The sequence below is a fragment of the Lucilia cuprina genome, chromosome 4 (assembly GCF_022045245.1).
Source record: "Lucilia cuprina isolate Lc7/37 chromosome 4, ASM2204524v1, whole genome shotgun sequence".
Taxonomy (NCBI): Eukaryota; Metazoa; Arthropoda; class Insecta; order Diptera; family Calliphoridae; genus Lucilia; species Lucilia cuprina.
In genome coordinates this window covers 41,503,541-41,523,268 of record NC_060952.1, presented here as the reverse complement: position 1 = coordinate 41,523,268, position 19,728 = coordinate 41,503,541, and the positions used below count along the sequence as shown (strand labels likewise).

General features: G+C 30.1%; 1 protein-coding gene across 10 annotated transcripts in view; it reads left to right on the top strand.

The window, feature by feature from the left end:
- The window catches only part of LOC124419767 (sodium/calcium exchanger 3), a 162,423-nt gene that overhangs the window by 87,831 nt on the left and 54,864 nt on the right, over positions 1–19,728 (top strand). For 7 of the 10 annotated variants that reach the window (XM_046950345.1, XM_046950344.1, XM_046950340.1 and 4 more), the window contains one exon: positions 15,125–18,283. In XM_046950345.1, the coding sequence (XP_046806301.1) occupies positions 16,416–18,283 (1,868 nt within the window). In that variant the 5' untranslated portion in view covers positions 15,125–16,415. Of the gene's footprint in view, positions 1–865; positions 1,415–15,124; positions 18,288–19,728 lie in introns of those variants that run through there. The other 3 variants (XM_046950346.1, XM_046950338.1, XM_046950339.1) reach the window with 3 other exon arrangements.

The window sequence follows — 19,728 nt, the reverse complement described above, 5'->3', positions numbered from 1 at the left end:
ATCTAAAAAGTATTTAAATAAAATTCACCACACCTTGAAAATAATTATATTTTTTTGTTTTAGTGAATTAGTTTATGTGTGTGTATTTCTTCAAAGTCTGTCTAGTCTCTAGTGTTGAATAGTAAATGTTCGAAATACGTACAAAAAACAAGAAGAAAATTCGAAATAAATTTGAAATTATAACAGAGTAAAAGAAAAACCTTCGATTGCCTGCTGCTGCCTATAGCCGACAAAATACATACATACAAACATTTTTAATTTTCTATTCAATCAATATCAAAACCGTTTGTTTCGTGGTTCTTCTCTATATTTGCTTTAGTTGTCGAATGTAGCGCGCCGTAGACGCACGGACCGAAATAATTAATATCCGAATTTTGTTAAAATATAAATATTTTTTGGTTTTGTGTGCCAGCAACAAAACATCTCTCCAAATAAGTTTAAAAAACAAACCCCCCAACCACAAATCAAAACATTTCTAACGTCAGACCAAACATGTGCGATCAATAATGATCTCTGGTGTTGGTGTCGGCGGTGTGTTCGCATTTTCGGTTTCTGTTGTTTTGTTTTACACGGTGCTTCTACTCAGCTGCTTTAGCTAAACTATTTTTAACAAAAATATAAAAAAGAAAAAAAAAAAAATAATAAAGAAAATGTATATTAAAAATTTGAAAATTTGTGAAAAAAATTTCAAAACTAGTGCATTACAGTGAAAAAAAAGAAATTATTTAAATAAAAATAAATCAGCTAGAAAAAATATATAAAAATTTCAAGTAAAATATTGAAAATTAAGTAAAAAATTTTAACAAATGTTAAATCTATAAAAAAAATATAAAAATTTAAATAAAACTAAAATATTTGAAGTGTTATTTTTAATTCTTCCCCTAAAATATATATTTTTAAATAAATACAAATTTACTAAGCAAATACCTCAACAAAAAAAATCCTATTGAAGAGTTTATAAATAGAAAAAAGCGTGTTAAAAAAATAATGCTATTTATGTGTAAAACAACAAAGACGAACAGCAGAATTATCATTATTACAAATTTTCCCCTTTTCTCTATGCGTTGCTAAAATTACATTCATATTCTTAAAAAACAAAAAAAAAAAAAAAAAAAAAAAACAAAGTGAAATAAATAATAGTAAACTTATATTTACATACATACATATGTACTTATGTATGTAATTCGTGTGTGAGAGTTTATAAAAAAAGTATTTATTTACTGTTATTCCCGCGAATATCAATACAATAATAAATATTGTCTCAATTACATTGTTTGTGTCTTCTCTTCTCTTGGGAGTCAATTGTTTTGTTACAACAGTACTTGTAATAACAATAATAATAATAATAACAACAATATATAAATAGCTTTACTAAAGTTTTTAGTTTTTGTTTTTGTCGGCATATTTAAATCAAGTAAGTTTTGCTTTTATTTTTCCTCATTGTATATTTACAAAGACAATTTTGCAAGGAGTAAAGCTGGGTTGTTTTATTATCACTTGTAAACATTGTTTAGAAACATTTTTGTTTTGTTTATATTTAAAGTGATCAGTGACTTCTTATTAGGGTATTCAAACGATTAATCGTCGATCGGTTAATCGATCAATTTTTGACGATTAATCGCTCGAATAAATGAAAATTGCCAAATTTCAAATAACGAATAAACCGAATAATTTATATCAAATAACCGATTAAGAAAAACTTATTATTTAACCGTAAAATTACTGTAATTTTTATAAATTTGTACTTATACAAAGTTCAATATTTATATAATACATCTTTTATGTGTTAATTCCTTAATTTCTTTTCTATAATGAAGAATATTTGTTGGATGATTTGTATAACAATACTTCAGAAACATTGTAATAAGTTGTTCTGATTTACCTACTTCTAGGAATTACTAAAAAGAAATTTAAAAAAAAAATAGTGACATCGCCTTTACTTCTACATCCAGTTTTGGAGAACAGTGTTGTGTTTATAAAGTATTTTTAAAAAGTTCTTCAGCAATACTCGTGGATAAATCTCAAAAACATAAATTAAATTAACTTCTTTATATAGAAAAGAACTTCACATGAAAATAAAATATTCCAATATTTGAGAAAAAAAAACTTAATTAACAAACTTTAATAGAACTGAATTTAAAGAAGTGGAAAATTAAAATTTTGTGTGTTATGGGAAGAAAAATATTATCAAAAAAACATCCACTTTCCTTTTATTCGATTAACCGAATAATTTTGAATTATCCGATTATTAACCGACCAACTTAAAACCTTAAATAATTATTTGTCGAATAAACCGAATAAGACAAACCCCCAAATAATTGAATACTCTACTTCTTATCATATTTATCTCCAAATTGGATTGATATCTATAATGCATTGGTATCAAAATTGTCTCATAGAATTTGAATTCTTCTTGTATGTATTTTTATTTCGATTCCGATACAAGTACATTAGAGTACTCCAAACTTGTATGAAGGAAAAAAATGATTAGACATTAGAGTAAAGGAATCGCTATGTGCACATAATAAGCATTTCAGAAAGATATAAAGCATAAACATTGGTTGAAAATTTTTAAAGATTTTGCAAATTCCCAGGCCATTAACGTGTCTCGCAACACATAAATTCAAAATGTGACAATAAAAATATAATTATTTTTGAGATATATTCTAAAATTTTTTTACTTTAAATATATTTGTAGTTACTCGAATAATAGTTGTTGTTCGTATAAGATAACGCGAACTTGTTGTCAGCTATGGTCAAAAAAAAGTTTGAATTTTTCAACGGACGTTTCAAATCTCCAATTTCATTTTTTTTTAGCTTTGTTCAACTAATTTCAAAATTTTTTTAGCTTTTTTGAACTAATTTCAAAATTTTTAGATGATATGGACAACAGATATTTAAATAAAACGGTGAAAAAAATTAGATCAATTATTCTTACAGTTTAGCTGTACCTGCGATTTTAACTCTGCGAATTCCAGCAAATCGCTTTTTTTGGAAAATACTTATTAATTCTTTACTGTTGCACATTTTAAACTAAGTATTTTCAAAATATTTGAGACCAGATAATGTGAAATATACTTTTTAAATTTTATTTAAATCGAAAATTTTTAACCCAAAAAAATTTTGAGTTCAAAGGTCAAATTTTGCAAAATTTTTGAATTCTTAGATTACCATGTCGAAACATTATTTATTTGTTGGCAATGTGTAACAAATATGACTTTAATACTTTGTATGATATCTTGTGTTTAAAATAACAACAATAAAAATAAAATTAAACCTTTTAAATACAGGGGACAAATTAAATCCCGAAGTTAAATAAATCTTAACATAAATATATAAAAAATTAATTAGTGAAAAACAGATTTCCTCAAAGAATTATGAAGAAATTCATAATTATATGAAATTTACATATCCAACAATTTTTACTAGAACCAATAGGTTAAAACTAACACTCTATATGAATAAGATGTTCAACTTTGACCTGCCTAACTTCGGCAGTTCATGACCGATTGAGAAGTTTTGTATGAGTATATAAGCTTCAAAGTCGTGTTTGAGGTGTTCGGTTATAAATGGGATAGTAAAATAATTAACCGATTTTATATCAGATTTTCGTAATAATCGGTCCTAATTTGATCCTAGCTCACACTTAAAGTCGCTTATAGAAAAAGACTTGAAAACTTGAAAAGAGGATTCAAAGCTAGCATTTTTTTTAAATTTTAGGTAACATTCGAGTCATTTATAACTCTTTTATACGATTAAAGTGATCATATATGCGCTTATTATACCCTACACCACTATAGTGGGGAGGGTATTATACGTTTGTGCTGATGTTTGTAGCATACAAAAATATTGGTCCAATTCCCACCTTAAAGTATACCGATCGATTCAGAATCATTTTTTGAGTCGTCCGTCTGTCCGGCAGGCTGGCTGTCCATGTAAACTTTGTGCGCAAGGTACAGGCCGCAATTTTCAAGATAATTTGATGAAATTTGGACCAAGCATGTTTTTTGGCACAAGGACGAAGCCTGTTGAAAATGGTTGAAATCGCTCCATTATTTCACCTAGCCCCCATACAACCGTACCTTCCGATTTGAACTTTTTATGCTATAATTACGTCAAATATTCTGCTATCTCTCTAAAAATTGGCACAAAAAAGTTTTATATAAGTATAAATGATACTGCAGATTTTCGTAAGGATCGGCCCTTATTTGACCCTAGCCCCCATACAAACCCCCCTTCAAAAAATGACTTAAACGTCTAAAATTGACTTGTAACCATTTGTATCGCAATGAAACTCAACAAAACTAACTGTTATTTAGAAATATATCCTTTTCCCAAATTTACCGATGATCGGCCCATATTTGACCTATATAAAGCCTTATTTAGAAATTTTAGTTTTTTATCAATAAATGGCTTAAATATTTTGGAATTATGGTAATATTCCACATAAAAGTTTCTTTACAAAAAATAAAAATTTTATAAAAAGTAAAAATTTTAAAAATATACTCATGGTGTAGGGTATTATATGGTCGACCATGCCCGACTATACTTTCCTACTTGTTTTCTGATTATAAATGATACATTCGTCGGAAGAAAATGTTACCCTACCCGCGACTCTTCTAAATGAGTCAATTATGACTCATTTTCAAATCCTTTTTGAGTCATTAAGCCAAATAACTGGTCGTTTTTGAGTTATTTCCGAATAATACTATAGTCGTTTCTGAGTAATTTTTATGTTTGTTACAGATAATTACAGAAAAATACGAATTTAACTAAAAACTAAATTTATAAACATTCATATTTCAAACACCTGGTTAATCAATTTATGATTGGTATATTTTTTCAAATAAATCAGATTTTAATTGGAATTATTTAGACTTAGTTTAATGATTAGTCGTCCAACAATCAGCCGTAGAATATCATTAAACATATAAAATTATTATAATTAATGCATAATATAATTTAAATTTCCTTGACAGAAAATCGACTTTATAAATATCAACCAAATTTTAATACTTATACATTTAGTTTTATAAACGAAATGAGAATAATATCAACTCATTTTAGGCCACACAAAATGTTTTGCTAACTCTTCCAAAAGAGTCTTTTCTGAGCCCCATTTCTAATCAGTTTCGTCTCATTTTTGAATCGTTTTTAAGTAATTTTTAAGTGAAAGTATTGGACCAATTACATAAGGTACACTAGGATGATCAATTTACGATTCCTATACATTTTGTTATTGTTTTTCAAATATTTAGTTTTCAATCATATATCGGTATCATTTTCGAGTCATTTTTTAAGCGCACAACTTATTAATCACTTTTAAGTCATCAAAATGAGTCAAAAATGACTCATCCAACAGTCTTCCAAATGCTGGGTTATGTGTCCAATTTCATGAAATTATTTTAAAAAATTCCAATTTGTAGCGTGCACAACGTTTACATGGATTTACATAAGGATGGTTAGACGGACTCAGAAAGTGAGTAGATTCGTATATTGTTTGGTGTTACTAACGTCAGCACAGATGTATTATACTCTCGCCACTATTGTAGGGATGGTATATAAAGGTATAACTACAAAATCAACCATTATTAGGCAGCTATAGTGTGATCAAAATATAACGACAACATTAAATCATCGCTTTTCTGCTGGAGGGTATCCTCATTAAACAAACTGCATTTTTAGTTTATTAAGTCACTCATTCTGTGATCTTATCACCTAGTCAAAGTTGTCAGTCTGTTATTTCAATAGGAATAGTCACTTCAATTATTCATCAATTCAATGATTAATATTCAATAAAAAATAATATATCTTTAATATGGCACTGCGTGAGCCATGTCATCAAGTGACTAATAGTTAACTGTTGGTTGAATTATTTGATATTGATTTCATTTGGAAATTATTCGCCTGACTTTATAACAGAACTTATATGTTTTCAAATATATTTGTCACTTTGCGATTACATACTTTTCATTCAACATGAATACGATCACAATCTGGTAGTAGTCATGTGCATAAAGGTTTGCATGAACTGTCTGCCTATTTGACACTTAATGCTGCTCTGTTGACATAACAAGTTGACATAACAAATTCTCATGAAAATGTGTTTGTTTAATTATAGAAAATAACATAAATAACAATTAAACACAGAGAAAGAGAATAAAAAGTGTAAATTAAAATAAACAGACATAAATATTTAATTTTGTTGTCTGTAGCATAATAGTTAAGGTGAATATGTTAACGGAGCCAACCAACAAATCAACTTGTATAGAAATGAAAAATATTAAAATTTTCTTGAATTTTTATGTAAATGATTTTGTTATACATCATGAGTTTATGCGAAAATCCGAAACAAAGAAAAAATAAGAAAATAAAATTTAGAGGTATGTATTTGAATGCAGACTTAGCTTATTATATACATACCCCGCTGTTCGTTGCGGCTCTCCGTAAATAGTAACATTAGCTACCACTGAACACTAAGAAGTGAAACGCTGTCATTTTTTTACAACAACAACGTTACGCTCTTCTCACAGACGAGTTCTGTGTAACTCCAACACATATGTAAGAAACTTACTCTCTCTCCAAACTTCAAAACTTTGTCGCGAAAATTCGTGGCTTTTAGAACTTGAAAATATTTTTTATCACTTAACGTTATATTTTATTATTTTTTTGCACACTTTAAATATATTTAATAGCCCGAAAAGATTTAAGTTTTTACAAACGAAAAAAAAAAAATATTTTTTTATTTTTTTGACATTTAATTTTTGTTGTTGAAATTAAAACAAAACAAGTAGGAAAGTATAGTCGGACATGGCCGACCATATAATACCCTACACCATGAGTATATTTTTAAAATTTTTACTTTTTATAAAATTTTTATTTTTTGCAAAGAAACTTTTATGTTGAATATTACCATAATTCCAAAATATTTAAGCCATTTATTGATAAAAAACTAAAATTTCTAAATAAGGCATTATATAGGTCAAATATGGGCCGATCCTCGGTAAATTTGGGAAAAGGATATATTTCTAAATAACAGTTAGTTTTGTTGAGTTTCATTGCGATACAAATGGTTACAAGTCAATTTTAGACGTTTAAGTAATTTTTTGAAGGGGGGTTTGTATGGGGGCTAGGGTCAAATATAGGCCGATCCTTACGAAAATCCGCAGTATCATTTATACTTATATAAAACTTATTTGTGCCAATTTTTAGAGAGATAGCAGAATATTTGACATAATTATAGCATAAAAAGTTCAAATCGGGAGGTACGGTTGTATGGGGGCTATGTGAAATAATGGACCGATTTCAACCATTAGGCTTCGTCCTTGTGCCAAAAAACATGCTTTGTCCAAATTTCATCAAATTATCTTGAAAATTGCGGCCTGTACCTTGCGCACAAGGTTTACATGGAAAGCCAGCCAGCCAGCCGGACAGACGGACGGACGGACATGTCTTAATCGACTCAAAAAATGATTCTGAATCGATCGGTATACTCTAAGGTGGGTATTGGACCAATATTTTTGTATGTTACAAACATCAGCACAAACGTATAATACCCTCCCCACTATAGTGGTGTAGGGTATAAAAAGAACAATGTTGTAAATTTTCGTATGGTACAAGAAAATAATATTTCAACTAACTTAATTATTATTTCAATATTGCAGATTAAAAAGCAAAGATACGTTCATATATAATGTTTATAGATAAATTATGTTGCAAAATATTTAAAGAAATCTTCTAAAATATAAATTCATATGAAATAATTTTTTTTTTTTAATTTTTAAATCCGATTTTTTGCTACTATGTTGGCTGACCTACTGACAGTAGACTTAGGTACTTTTTGACAGCGTTTCACTTCTTATTTATTCTTTGTTAGCTACCATATATATATATATATATATATATATATATATAATATATATATATATATATATATATATATATACTATATATATATATATATATATATAATATATATATACTATATATATATATATTATATATATATATATATATATATATATATATATATATATATATATATATATATATTTCATTTGAATTGAATGAAGTACATTTCAAATCCAAACATTTTAGATAATCCTTAGGTATGTGTATAAATAAGAGGGATACATTGACTCATTGTAAAACTGCAATGTTAAATATGTATTTTATAATTGTATTTTTATAATAAGTAATTGTATGCATATTCATATGTGTACATTAGGGTATAACTTTTATATAATTTTTGAAAACTTTAAAAGGGCCCTACCAATTTCATATAGGGTATAAAAATGTATGTCGTAAGTAAGTAACAATTTATTGTTAATGAAGGTTTAAGAAAATCGATTTACCGGTTTTCGTTATAAGAACACTACTATCTATCACGTAGTAATAACGACTAGTTCTTTTGGTTTTGTACTGATGTTTGTAACATACAAAAATATTCGTCCTACATCCACCTTAAAGTATACCAATTGGCTTAGAATCGTTTTATAAGTCGATTAAGCTATGTCCGACCGTCTGGTTGGCTGTCCATGTAAATCTTGTGCGCAAGGTACATGCAACCGTACCCCCGAATAGGGCATTTGGGATATAATCATGTTAAATGTTCTATTATGTTAACAAAAGTCAAACTTACTTTTATAGAACTTTTAATGACATTACGGATTTTCGTAATGATCGGGCCATATTTGACCCTAGTATCCATACAAACTCCCTTCAGAAAATGACTTGAAGGTCAAAATTCATATATTAACATTAAATAAACTTTATAAAATCTACATAAATAACTTTGAAGTAGATGTGAATTTCTCTACCAACATTTATAAGTATAGGCCCATATTTTGCCCTACTCCCCTTTGAGCCCTCTTGTAAAAAATCTCTTTTTTTTCGCCAAAAATAAGTAAAAATGTTCCGGAATAAAGTTAAAGTTTTTTAAATAATTCCCATTTTTAACTTACTGACTGGTGTGGGATATCATATGGTCGGCTATTTACCGATAAGTACACAGCATAGTCGCAAGGTGTGTTTTATTTCCCTATTCTATCGATATTACAATAGAATGTTTTAATCCAAAATTAGGGAAAATGTTTGCTCGAATATTTAATTCCTCACATTATTTTTTTAGTTAATTGGCATAAATTTATATACTGCTGCTGCTGCATGATGTATTAAAAACAACATGATTCCACATATTGATTAAAATCAGTATTGTTTTATGGTTTTATTCTAATATTTTATTAGGCATTTTAGTTGTAATTAAATAATTATGGAACCAGTTTGTCTTGTGTCATCATCACAACACTCCACCAACATTCTAACTTCTCACCATAAACTTTTATACAGATACTAATCGTCATCACAACCAAAAACTTAACATCATCAGCATCATCACCATTTAGTCATCCAAAAAAAAGAGATATAAAAATGATAAAACCACATTTATGATGTCATTTTGTCACCCTATCTTCTAATGTAAGATATGTTAAGTTTAACTAAAGATTTATTTATTTGTCCCGTACAACACAATTTCAAATTATATTCTAACCAAATTTGCCAAGCAGGGTAACAATAACCAAATGTCCGTTGTAATGTAGCAGACCTCTGATCTTCGGTAGAAATCGAATCTACAGCCTCAAGACTGACAGGCTAGCACATGACCATCAGCCACTGATCCAGCTCAAGATTTTCGGGGGTGGGCTAAAATTAGATTTTTTTACTTATTTTCTTTTTCTTATTTTTATATTTTGTAAAAATTTTGGGTTTTGGTTTTACTCATACGAGTAAAACTAAGAACATATGTATGTTCGGTTCTGTTGTAGACAAGTTTTTGACATAAAGCAAAACAGCAATCCACAGACTTATAGAGATACAAACTATCATGGATAAATTTCTGTTTAACAACTCTATGCGAACACTTTATGACCATCTGTAGCGTTCTTTTCGATTACTTCTTATGAATTCACAATGACAACAACAAATTGGCTTGTGCTGTGTACTGTCACTTGTTAGTTTGACATTTGACGCCATTGTTTCTATTTTTGTTGTTAGTTTTGTTACAGTGGTATTTTGTAATAGTTTCTTTTTTTTATTTTCATTTTTCCATTGTCCCCTAATTTTTTCTGTTGTTGTGGCCACCACTTATCAGATTCCATTTGTGTGTATGTATCACTATATGTGTAGGTAGGAACATGGATGTGACGTCGATAAAGCGCCAGTTAATATTTTGTTTCTAATAAAAACCAAAAAGCACTAAAAAATATTATTATTATTGTATTAAATATTTTAATTAAATTTGATTGGCCATAAAATTATTATTTTCTTTTACTCAACTATAGATGGACGAATGTCTGGCATGAAATTTGGTTTTGATTAAAAACTTAATTGAATTGAATGCAATTTAAATGAAAATGTGTTAAATAGTATATTCTTAAGTGATGCTAAAATTACAAAAAAAAAAATATATTTTATTGTCTGGTGTGTCATTGTTTTTATTTATTTATTTTTTCTAATTTTCTATTCTGCTTATGAGGTTGCTTAAATGTAGAAAATTTGAGAAAAACAGCAAAAAAATATATTTTTTTTTGCCAAAAATAAGACAATACAATAGAAGTTGCCAAAAATACTATTTCCATACCCTTTTATATTTCAAATGTCATACGAGTGATGATAAAATGTTTGTTGTTTCAAAAAAAATTTAAATTAAAATATTATATTACTCAACTATTTAATGTTTAATGTTTTAAACATCTACTCATACTTTAATATGTGTTTTATTTAGGAGGTTATTGTGTAATCGCATTCCCTTTCTTCATATTACATATTAATTTTTATTGTATTTTCGAAAATTAAAAATATTTTCTTCAACCAATCTAGAACTGAACTAGAACTGAACTAGAACTGAACTAGACCTGAACTAGAACTGAACTAAAACTGAACTAGATCTGAACTAGAACTGAACTAGAACTGAACTAGAACTGAACTAGAACTGAACTAGAACTGAACTAGAACTGAACTAGAACTGAACTAGAACTGAACTAGAACTGAACTAGAACTGAACTAGAACTGAACTAGAACTGAAATAGAACTGAAATAGAACTGAACTAGAACTGAACTGGAACTTATCTGAAACTTTACTTGATTTGAACTTAGATTAAAGTAGAATTTAAAATTCAGGAAAAAATTTATTTCATTCGATAGCGACCGAAATTTTGTATTAAAATATCGATTTAGTTCTATGTAATAAATTACCTTCAGTATATAATTTTGGAAAAAAGTATATAGAATTATATTGTATACAAAGAAATGGAAAAATAATTTTAAATCTTTAATCTTTCATTTGAAAATACAATTTTTGTAATAAAAATGCTCTAAAAAGCTTCAGGCTTGTTTACAGAAACCAAAATTAACATAAAAACTTTATGCGATTATTTAGTTTTTCTTCTTTACATTTTGACAAGTTCTTCCAAAACTAAAAAAAAAAAATTAAATACACCTTCTCCACAACAAAAAAAACTAACTCAGACATACAAACTGATACCGTTTCTGTCCGAAGACAATGTGTTAAATAGACATTTATATGTGTTTTTAAAAAAGTTTTATTTTTCAACGTTATTTCGACAGAAAAAAACCCCTTGGCAGACGACGAATGAATTACATTTTACCATTTGCTACTGTTAATGTCTGTGGGTATGAGTCTCTCTGTCCGACTGTCTGTTCTTTTTACTTGTTTGTATGCATTTTTAATATAAATTTTAATTTGTTCATTTTGTTTAGACATTAAAATCAAATAACATCAACATCATACTCGTCATCATCGAATAGATACATCTCTTTTCGCTTTTATTTATTTCTTTTACTGTCTGTTGTTTATCCATACACACGGAATATGTATAAAAATGAAGAAGAAGAAGCTAAAATTTAATGAAGGTGTTATTTATTTTATTTCATTACATTTTTGGTTTTACTTTTATAAATATCTAAAACTTCCAATAGTTTTTTTTAATCGTAACCTAAGTAAAACGGTAAGTCGGCCGGATGGATGATTGGACAGATGATCGTTTAGATCGTTTTCTGTTTTATGAAAACAAACAATATATTGTTTTCCTTTTTATCTCAACTAAAGTGAACTAGAACTGAAGTAGAACTGAAGTAGAACTGAAATAGAACTGAACTAGAACTGAACTAGAACTAAACTAGAACGGAAATAGAACTGAACTAGAACTGAACTAGAACTGAACTAGAACTGAACTAGAACTGAACTAGAACTGAACTAGAACTGAACTAGAACTGAACTAGAACTGAACTAGAACCGAACTAGAACTGAACTAGAACTGAACTAGAACTGAACTAGAACTGAACTAGAACTGAACTAGAACTGAACTAGAACTGAAAACCCGCCTAGATCCGTGCATGAACAGTCCGCTAGGGATATAGACAGAATGAAAAAATTCAGCAAAGTGACACAGGAACCAACTTGCACTATTGCACTGAATTTAGAAAGTAAACGCACGTCATATCTTCTTAAATTATGTCGGCTCATTAATCAAGTTGATGTCATAATAGGACACTGCATATAAGAGAACCACGCAAGAAGACTTGGCATTACCTACAACAACTTCTGTAGAAGCTGCTAGGATAAAGAAGAATGGAATACATATATCACAAAGGGAAAAAACCTAACCTTATACTCGAAAAGTCTGTAGAAGATAAATAAAATTGTTTTTAAATATATTTTGAAGTATGATAAGTTTTCAAGATAGTTTTTAGTCTTGAATGTCAAATTGTACATATTTTTTAATCGATTTTCAATTACCGTTAACTTATCTGGTTTTAATTTTTTGTTTTAATTGTCAGTTGTATATTAGTTGAAAAAAGAAAAATCAAAGTAAAAAATGTAAACCCAGGAAAAATTGTATTAGTTCTACAACTACCCAGTAAAATATTTTGGTAATGAATATTGTAGGTAATGTAGTTATTTCATACATTACTTGGTAATGAGTTGTCGTTATCAATAACATAAATTAATTGTTTTGAATAGAATTTGTAGTCAATTTTCTATTGCGTATGTCCAATAAGGAATTAATTATTATTTCTAACCGTAGTCGATTTTGCATATTTTTAAAGAATGTAGCTATTTACATTTGTGTGGAAACTTTTCAAGATAGAATGTTAAAATTACTTTTTAATAGGGCATTGAGTAAGAAAATAGACTAGCAAACATAAAAAATAACTGTACAACTAGTTTTTAATCCAGAAAAGTCGGGTAATGAGATTAGTAACCAGTTATTTTTTGATCATCGTCGAACAAAGATAAGTAGTTATTCACCCAAAAAGTAATTACTTACACTTTTCTCCAGTATTACTTTCCTACTTACCGGGTAAGTAAATATTTCGCTGGGTAGTTCTAGAACACATAATTTTAGCCTGAACTCGTTCTAGATTGGCGTTGAGACCAATGATTTTTATTGAAAATTTTCAACTGCGAACTCTTGCTCAGGAAGCGTTATGGAGTTGACACTTGTTCTTTGAAACGCTTCTGGAAAAAGTTTTTAATCAATGATTTTTGTTTGAATTTGTCAACCTCGGAACCAGGGAAGCTTTAGAGAATGTATAAACAAATATTTCTTTTGCTTTTATGTTAATAATTGATTTTATGTTAATAATGTTTTCTTCGCATCTCTACATTTTGATCTAAAATATTTTGCTGCATTTTTTTCAAATACATAAGTACAAATAAAAAATTTATTTCTTTGATTTTCATAGTATAATAAATGATGTTGTTGAGTTGTCGCATCATGGCTTTTTCTAATAGAATCAAAGTATTTGCAAATTTTTATTTCTACAGATGATCATTGTACTGTTTCTGTTTCTATTTTAAAAATATTATTTAAATTTATACTCAAATTCTAATTACCTTATTGATGACGTTGCAACCTCTTGCTCGTGTTGCTGTAGTTTATTTTAAAATAATTTTAAAACCCAACAAACAACAAGAAAAATATTGACATGCTTTTGAATGTCATCCAATTTATTGACCAACAACATAAAACAGATAAACAAATAGAAAACGAACACATTTTTTGTCGAGTCTTGCCTTTTTTATACCAATAAGCCAACAAACGTTTGAAAATCTCAGCAATAAACCCCCTCCTTGACCAAACAGTTCAACAGTTCTCTTCTGTTAGCAAAATCTAAACAGCTGTCTATTTTCTTTACAAATTTTTATTTCATTTTATATTTTATTTAACATTTTCTTGTTTTATTATTATTTTTTCTTCTTAAATATTTTTCATGTGATCATGAGTTTTGTCTGTTGGCGGGTGTTCTAAAAATACACACTTTCTATATTTTTTGCTTTTTTTATCATTTTAATTTTAAATGAAAATGAAATAATATTTTGCTAATAATTTCATCCACAACTAAATTTTGTCTCTTTGGCTGTAGGAAATTATTTGTAAATTGGACACTTGATTTATAAATGTGATAAATGCATAAAAAAGAAATCGGGGGAACTAAACAAAAATATTTATCAAAATTTTGTTAAAACAATTTTTTTATATTACAAAATAAACTATAATTTCTATTACTAATTATATCTCAGGGATTAGTGGTCATTGTGCAACGGTTGTACATAATGAAAGATTACTAAATATATACATATATTGTAAAATAGGTCTGCTAGTTAAAAAATTCGTTTTGTAGTTAGTTCAGTTGTAATTCAGTTCTAGTTCTGTTATAGTTCTGTTATAGTTCAGCTCTAGTTCAGTTTTAGTTCAGTTCTAATTTAGTTCTATTTCAGTTCTAGTTCAGTTCTAGTTCAGTTCTAGTTCAGTTCTAGTTCAGTTCTAGTTCAGTTCTAGTTCAGTTCTAGTTCTAGTTCTAGTTCTGTTCTAGTTCAGTTCTAGTTCAGTTCTAGTTCAGTTCTAGTTCAGTTCTAGTTCAGTTCTAGTTCAGTTCTAGTTCAGTTTTAGTTCAGTTCTAGTTCAGTTCTAGTTCAGCTCTAGTTCAGTTTTAGTTCAGTTCTAGTTCAGTTTTAGTTAATTTCTAGTTTAATTTTTATAAAAATTAAATCTAATAATCAATTATTTAATAAGGTTATTTTCTTTATTTTCTTTTTCAGGACAAAAACCAAATAAATAAAGCTTCAACCAAACATGGCCTGAAAGAAAGTTTTAATTGAACAAAAATAAAACGTCAAGGAAACCAACAATTTAACAACGCACCCGAAATAACGCTACACAACTATCGAAAGAATTAAAAAAACTTAAACATTTCAAATTGGCAATTAACTTTTGGACAAGTGCAACTAAAAAAATATTAACAAAAGAAAAGATTAAGAAATATATTAAAGCCAAATACTAATCAACGAAGACAAAAATTAAGCCAAATAAAATTCAAAGCAAAGCTTTTAATTTAACAAACAAAAACAAAACAAATGTAGTAGTGATGAGTATAATGCTTAATATTTATAGCGCACGCATCAATATCCCCAAAAATCAAATTAAGAAAAGATCACTAAAATAGAGTAATTGCAAAAAGTTAAAAAAGCACCTTTACTCTCAAATATAAAAACACACAAAAAAGCACACACACTGTTTAGCTCGCCCGCTCTCTTCCACTCATTAAGCAATTTAGCTGCAAGCACCCATATTTTGCTGTGAGATACATATTTAGAAAAAAATATAAAATAAAAAGCATCAAAGCTTTCTTCCATTTTAATCCTTTACAAAAGAAACAAACAAAAAACTTTATACAACAACATTTGAGAGAATTAATTATATAAATAATACAACTACAACAACACCACCACTACAATACACAAAATTGAGATTATTATATGTAATTGATCACTTGCCACACACGCTCGCTCTCGCTCGCTGACGTGACAAAATCACTTCATTATTGAACCAGAGATACTGCATAAAAATAACAGAAACAAACGTGTTCAAACCAAACGAATGAATCCTTAATCAAGCGATCTTGCCCATCCAGCCAGCCTGATCCAACCTACTGTTTCCCTCACAAAAAGGCCAAAAAGTCATAAAGCTTATCAAATCAAATGAAAGCTTCTTCTAACCGTCCACATTAATTTTTATTAATGAAACGCTTATCTCTAAAATCAAACATATTTCAAATTTCTAGAGATCTATACTAAACTTACAATTACCACTACCACTTTAGGTGTGATTTAAAAACCAACACTGTGGTCAATTTTGTGTTTGAAAACCCATCAAGATAATTACAAAATTCGGCCAACAATTGAGTTTGTGTAAGGAAAACACCCCAAAAGACTATACAAGTAAAAGGTGTTTTCCCTTCCAAACTCCTCCACCAGCAACAACAAGAAAAACCATAATTAATAAAACAATAACAATAACAATCAGTACAAAAACAAATTTATCAAATTAAACATGGGTTTAATACGTAAACGGTTTTCACACCTGCATATAATCGTAGCACTATGTGTGCTCTTGGCGTCTTGCACAATAACGCTCACACTAGCTGCCGATGATACTAATGACAATGATCCATCTGATGATAATCAGACTCTCCTACAAAAAGTCACAACACTGCGAGCAGTTATCGAAGGTGATGCGGACGATGACGACAACGATGTAAATGGTGATGACGATGATGATGACGATTCAATATCACTGTCTTCGTCCAAATCGCCAGCCAACAGCTCATTAGCGCTGCCGCAGACATCATCTAGCGATGTGCAGTGTAGTGAAGGTCTTGTTGTTCCGTTGTGGATGCCTCAGACCAATCTTAGTACTGGAGATCGGGTCGCACGAGGCTTGGTTTATTTTTTCATCATGATCTACCTGTTTATCGGCGTTTCAATTGTATCCGATCGCTTTATGGCAGCAATTGAAGTGATCACGTCTAAGGAAAAGGAGGTGGTGATAAAGAAGAAAAATGGCGAGAAACAAATTGTGGTGGTTCGCGTCTGGAACGAGACAGTTGCTAACTTGACGCTGATGGCCTTGGGTTCCAGTGCCCCCGAAATTCTACTATCTGTGATTGAAATGTTTGCCAAGAACTTTGAAGCGGGCGATTTGGGCCCTGGTACTATTGTGGGTTCGGCGGCCTATAACTTATTTGTGATCATAGCGCTGTGTGTGTTTGTGGTGCCCGATGGTGAGGTACGCAAGATCAAACATTTACGGGTGTTCTTTGTCACTGCTTCGTGGTCGGTGTTTGCCTATATTTGGCTGTATCTGATTTTGGCCCAAATCTCTCCTGGCCGTGTCGAGGTCTGGGAGGGTCTGCTGACGTTTATGTTCTTCCCTGCAACTGTGCTGACCGCCTACATAGCCGACCGTCGTCTCTTGATCTACAAATACCTAGACAAGAATTATCGCATGAATAAGCGTGGCGTTATTGTGAGCGCTGAGGGCGACGCAGCGCTCGAAATGAATCAACAAGACGAAATCAAACAGCTGGAGGAGACTGAAGAGATGAAGGACTTTGAGGAAGCCCGGCGTGAATACATTTCATTGTTAAAGGACTTGCGCAAGAAGTATCCACAAAGTGATCTGGAGCAATTAGAAATGATGGCTCAGGAGCAAATGATTAACCGTGGTCCCAAGTCCAGAGCCTTCTATCGCATCCAAGCTACACGTAAAATGATGGGTAGCGGCAACATAATGCGCAAGATTCAAGAGCGTGCTCAAAGTGATCTCAGCGAGGTCAAGGCTCAACTGCAGCGGGTGGACGTCAATGTCGACGAAGAGGAGGCCGCCCTTAGGGTGTTCTTCGAGCCCGGCCATTACACCGTAATGGAAAGCTGCGGTGAATTCGAATTACGTGTAGTACGACGTGGCGATCTATCTGGCTATACCACGGTCGAATTTCAAACCGAAGATGGTAGTGCCGAAGCCGGCAGTGATTATGTGGGTAAAAAAGGTGTTCTCACCTTCCCACCCGGTGTCGACGAACAACGTTTCAAGATCGAAGTCATCGACGACGATGTCTTCGAGCAGGATGAACATTTCTATGTTCGTCTTAGCAACCCTTCAGAGCCGGCTATATTGTCCGTTCCCAAAGTGGCCACAGTTATGATATTGGATGATGATCACGCTGGTATTTTCGCTATTTGCCAAAAAGATCACGAATTGGTTGAATCGGCTGGTTCGTACGAACTGAAAGTGCAACGTTATTCGGGTGCGCGTGGCAAAGTTATCATCCCCTATTGGACGGAGGATGGTACGGCCAAGGGTGGCAAAGACTATGAACCGCAACAAGGAGAATTGGTGTTTGAAAATAATGAAACTGAGTAAGTATTTTTTACATTATTATTGGGAAACCTTTTATTTGTATTTATTACAATTTAGATATTAATAATTCCTAATGCGTGTGAATTTAAATATTTCACAATTTTAACTCCGTGTCTCTATTATTTTTTTTTGCCAAGTGTCCTTGCTTATGTCGCCAATAAATGAGAAAAACTATACTATTTCCTTTGTTTTATGTGTGGGCTGAGAAAGAAGACATAAAACTGAATTATCCATAACAAACTTATAGTCAGTCACCATCATCATTTATACTTACTAGTAAAGCTTCATTAAAACAAATAATCATTTATAACGACAAATAACCTTGAAGTTTCTTTGGCTATTATAGATAAGTTGCTTTCGATGATTATGATGTTGACGATGGTGACCAAAAGGAATTTGAATCATGACTGTAAATATTTATAATTAAGATTTCTAACCACGACAAAGTCGTCACTCAAAACACAAAAGAAATGACATAATTTGTTGTGTTTGTTTATCGTACGGAATAAAATCGTTAAAAAATATACATATGTGTGTATGTATATAAAAACAACGGGGTCATATAAATGTATGTAGGCTTTTAGGCGTTTATTTGCGTAATTTGTTGCTAGCAAAAATGTAAAACAACGCAATAGAAAAGAGTATACAATGTATTGTAGAGGGAAGTTAAAAAATAAAAAACCAAGTTACAGGATTTCCGGTCAATGTCACATGTTCAATTAAATTTTTTTCACTTAATTTGTATATGTTTGATTTAAAAAAATCACACAAACTTATTTATAAAATAACATATTTTAAAGTAAATTTTATATTTCTTTGTTCTTTACGATTTTTCTAATCTATATATATATAAAATTCTAACGTTACTGACTGACTGACTGACTGACTGACTGATTGACTGATTCATCATCGCACAGCCTAAACGGTTAAAGCTAAAGAGCTGAAATTTGGACAGGGGGTTGGTCTCCCACCAAATAGATCCACTAAGACGGGATTTTTGGAAATTCGAATGTTTAGGGGGTAAAAAAGGGTAAAAACGGGTAAAATCGGTAACCTCATATCTCCTAAACTAGAAAAGATACAAAAATAGTTTAAAGCTTATCGTCGTTCATTTAAAAAATAAGCGGACAGGTGTCTGGTACTTTTTTCAATTTCAGCCCCTTTAGGGAATAAACGGGTAAAAACTGTATTTTGGTACTTTTTTTGCACCCCATGTATCTTTTAAACCAGTGAACATTCAAACAATATTTTTGACTCCTTCATAACTTGACGAAAAAATAAAAATATAAATTTAGTACTTTTTGGTTATTCGGATGTTTAAGGGGTGAAAATTGTACCTATTTTTGGTACTTTTTTCATAAAACATTGATTTTGGTTTATTAACTTATACATATAAATACGTAATAACGGGCTCCCACTACGATGTTGCAACATTTTGGAATAA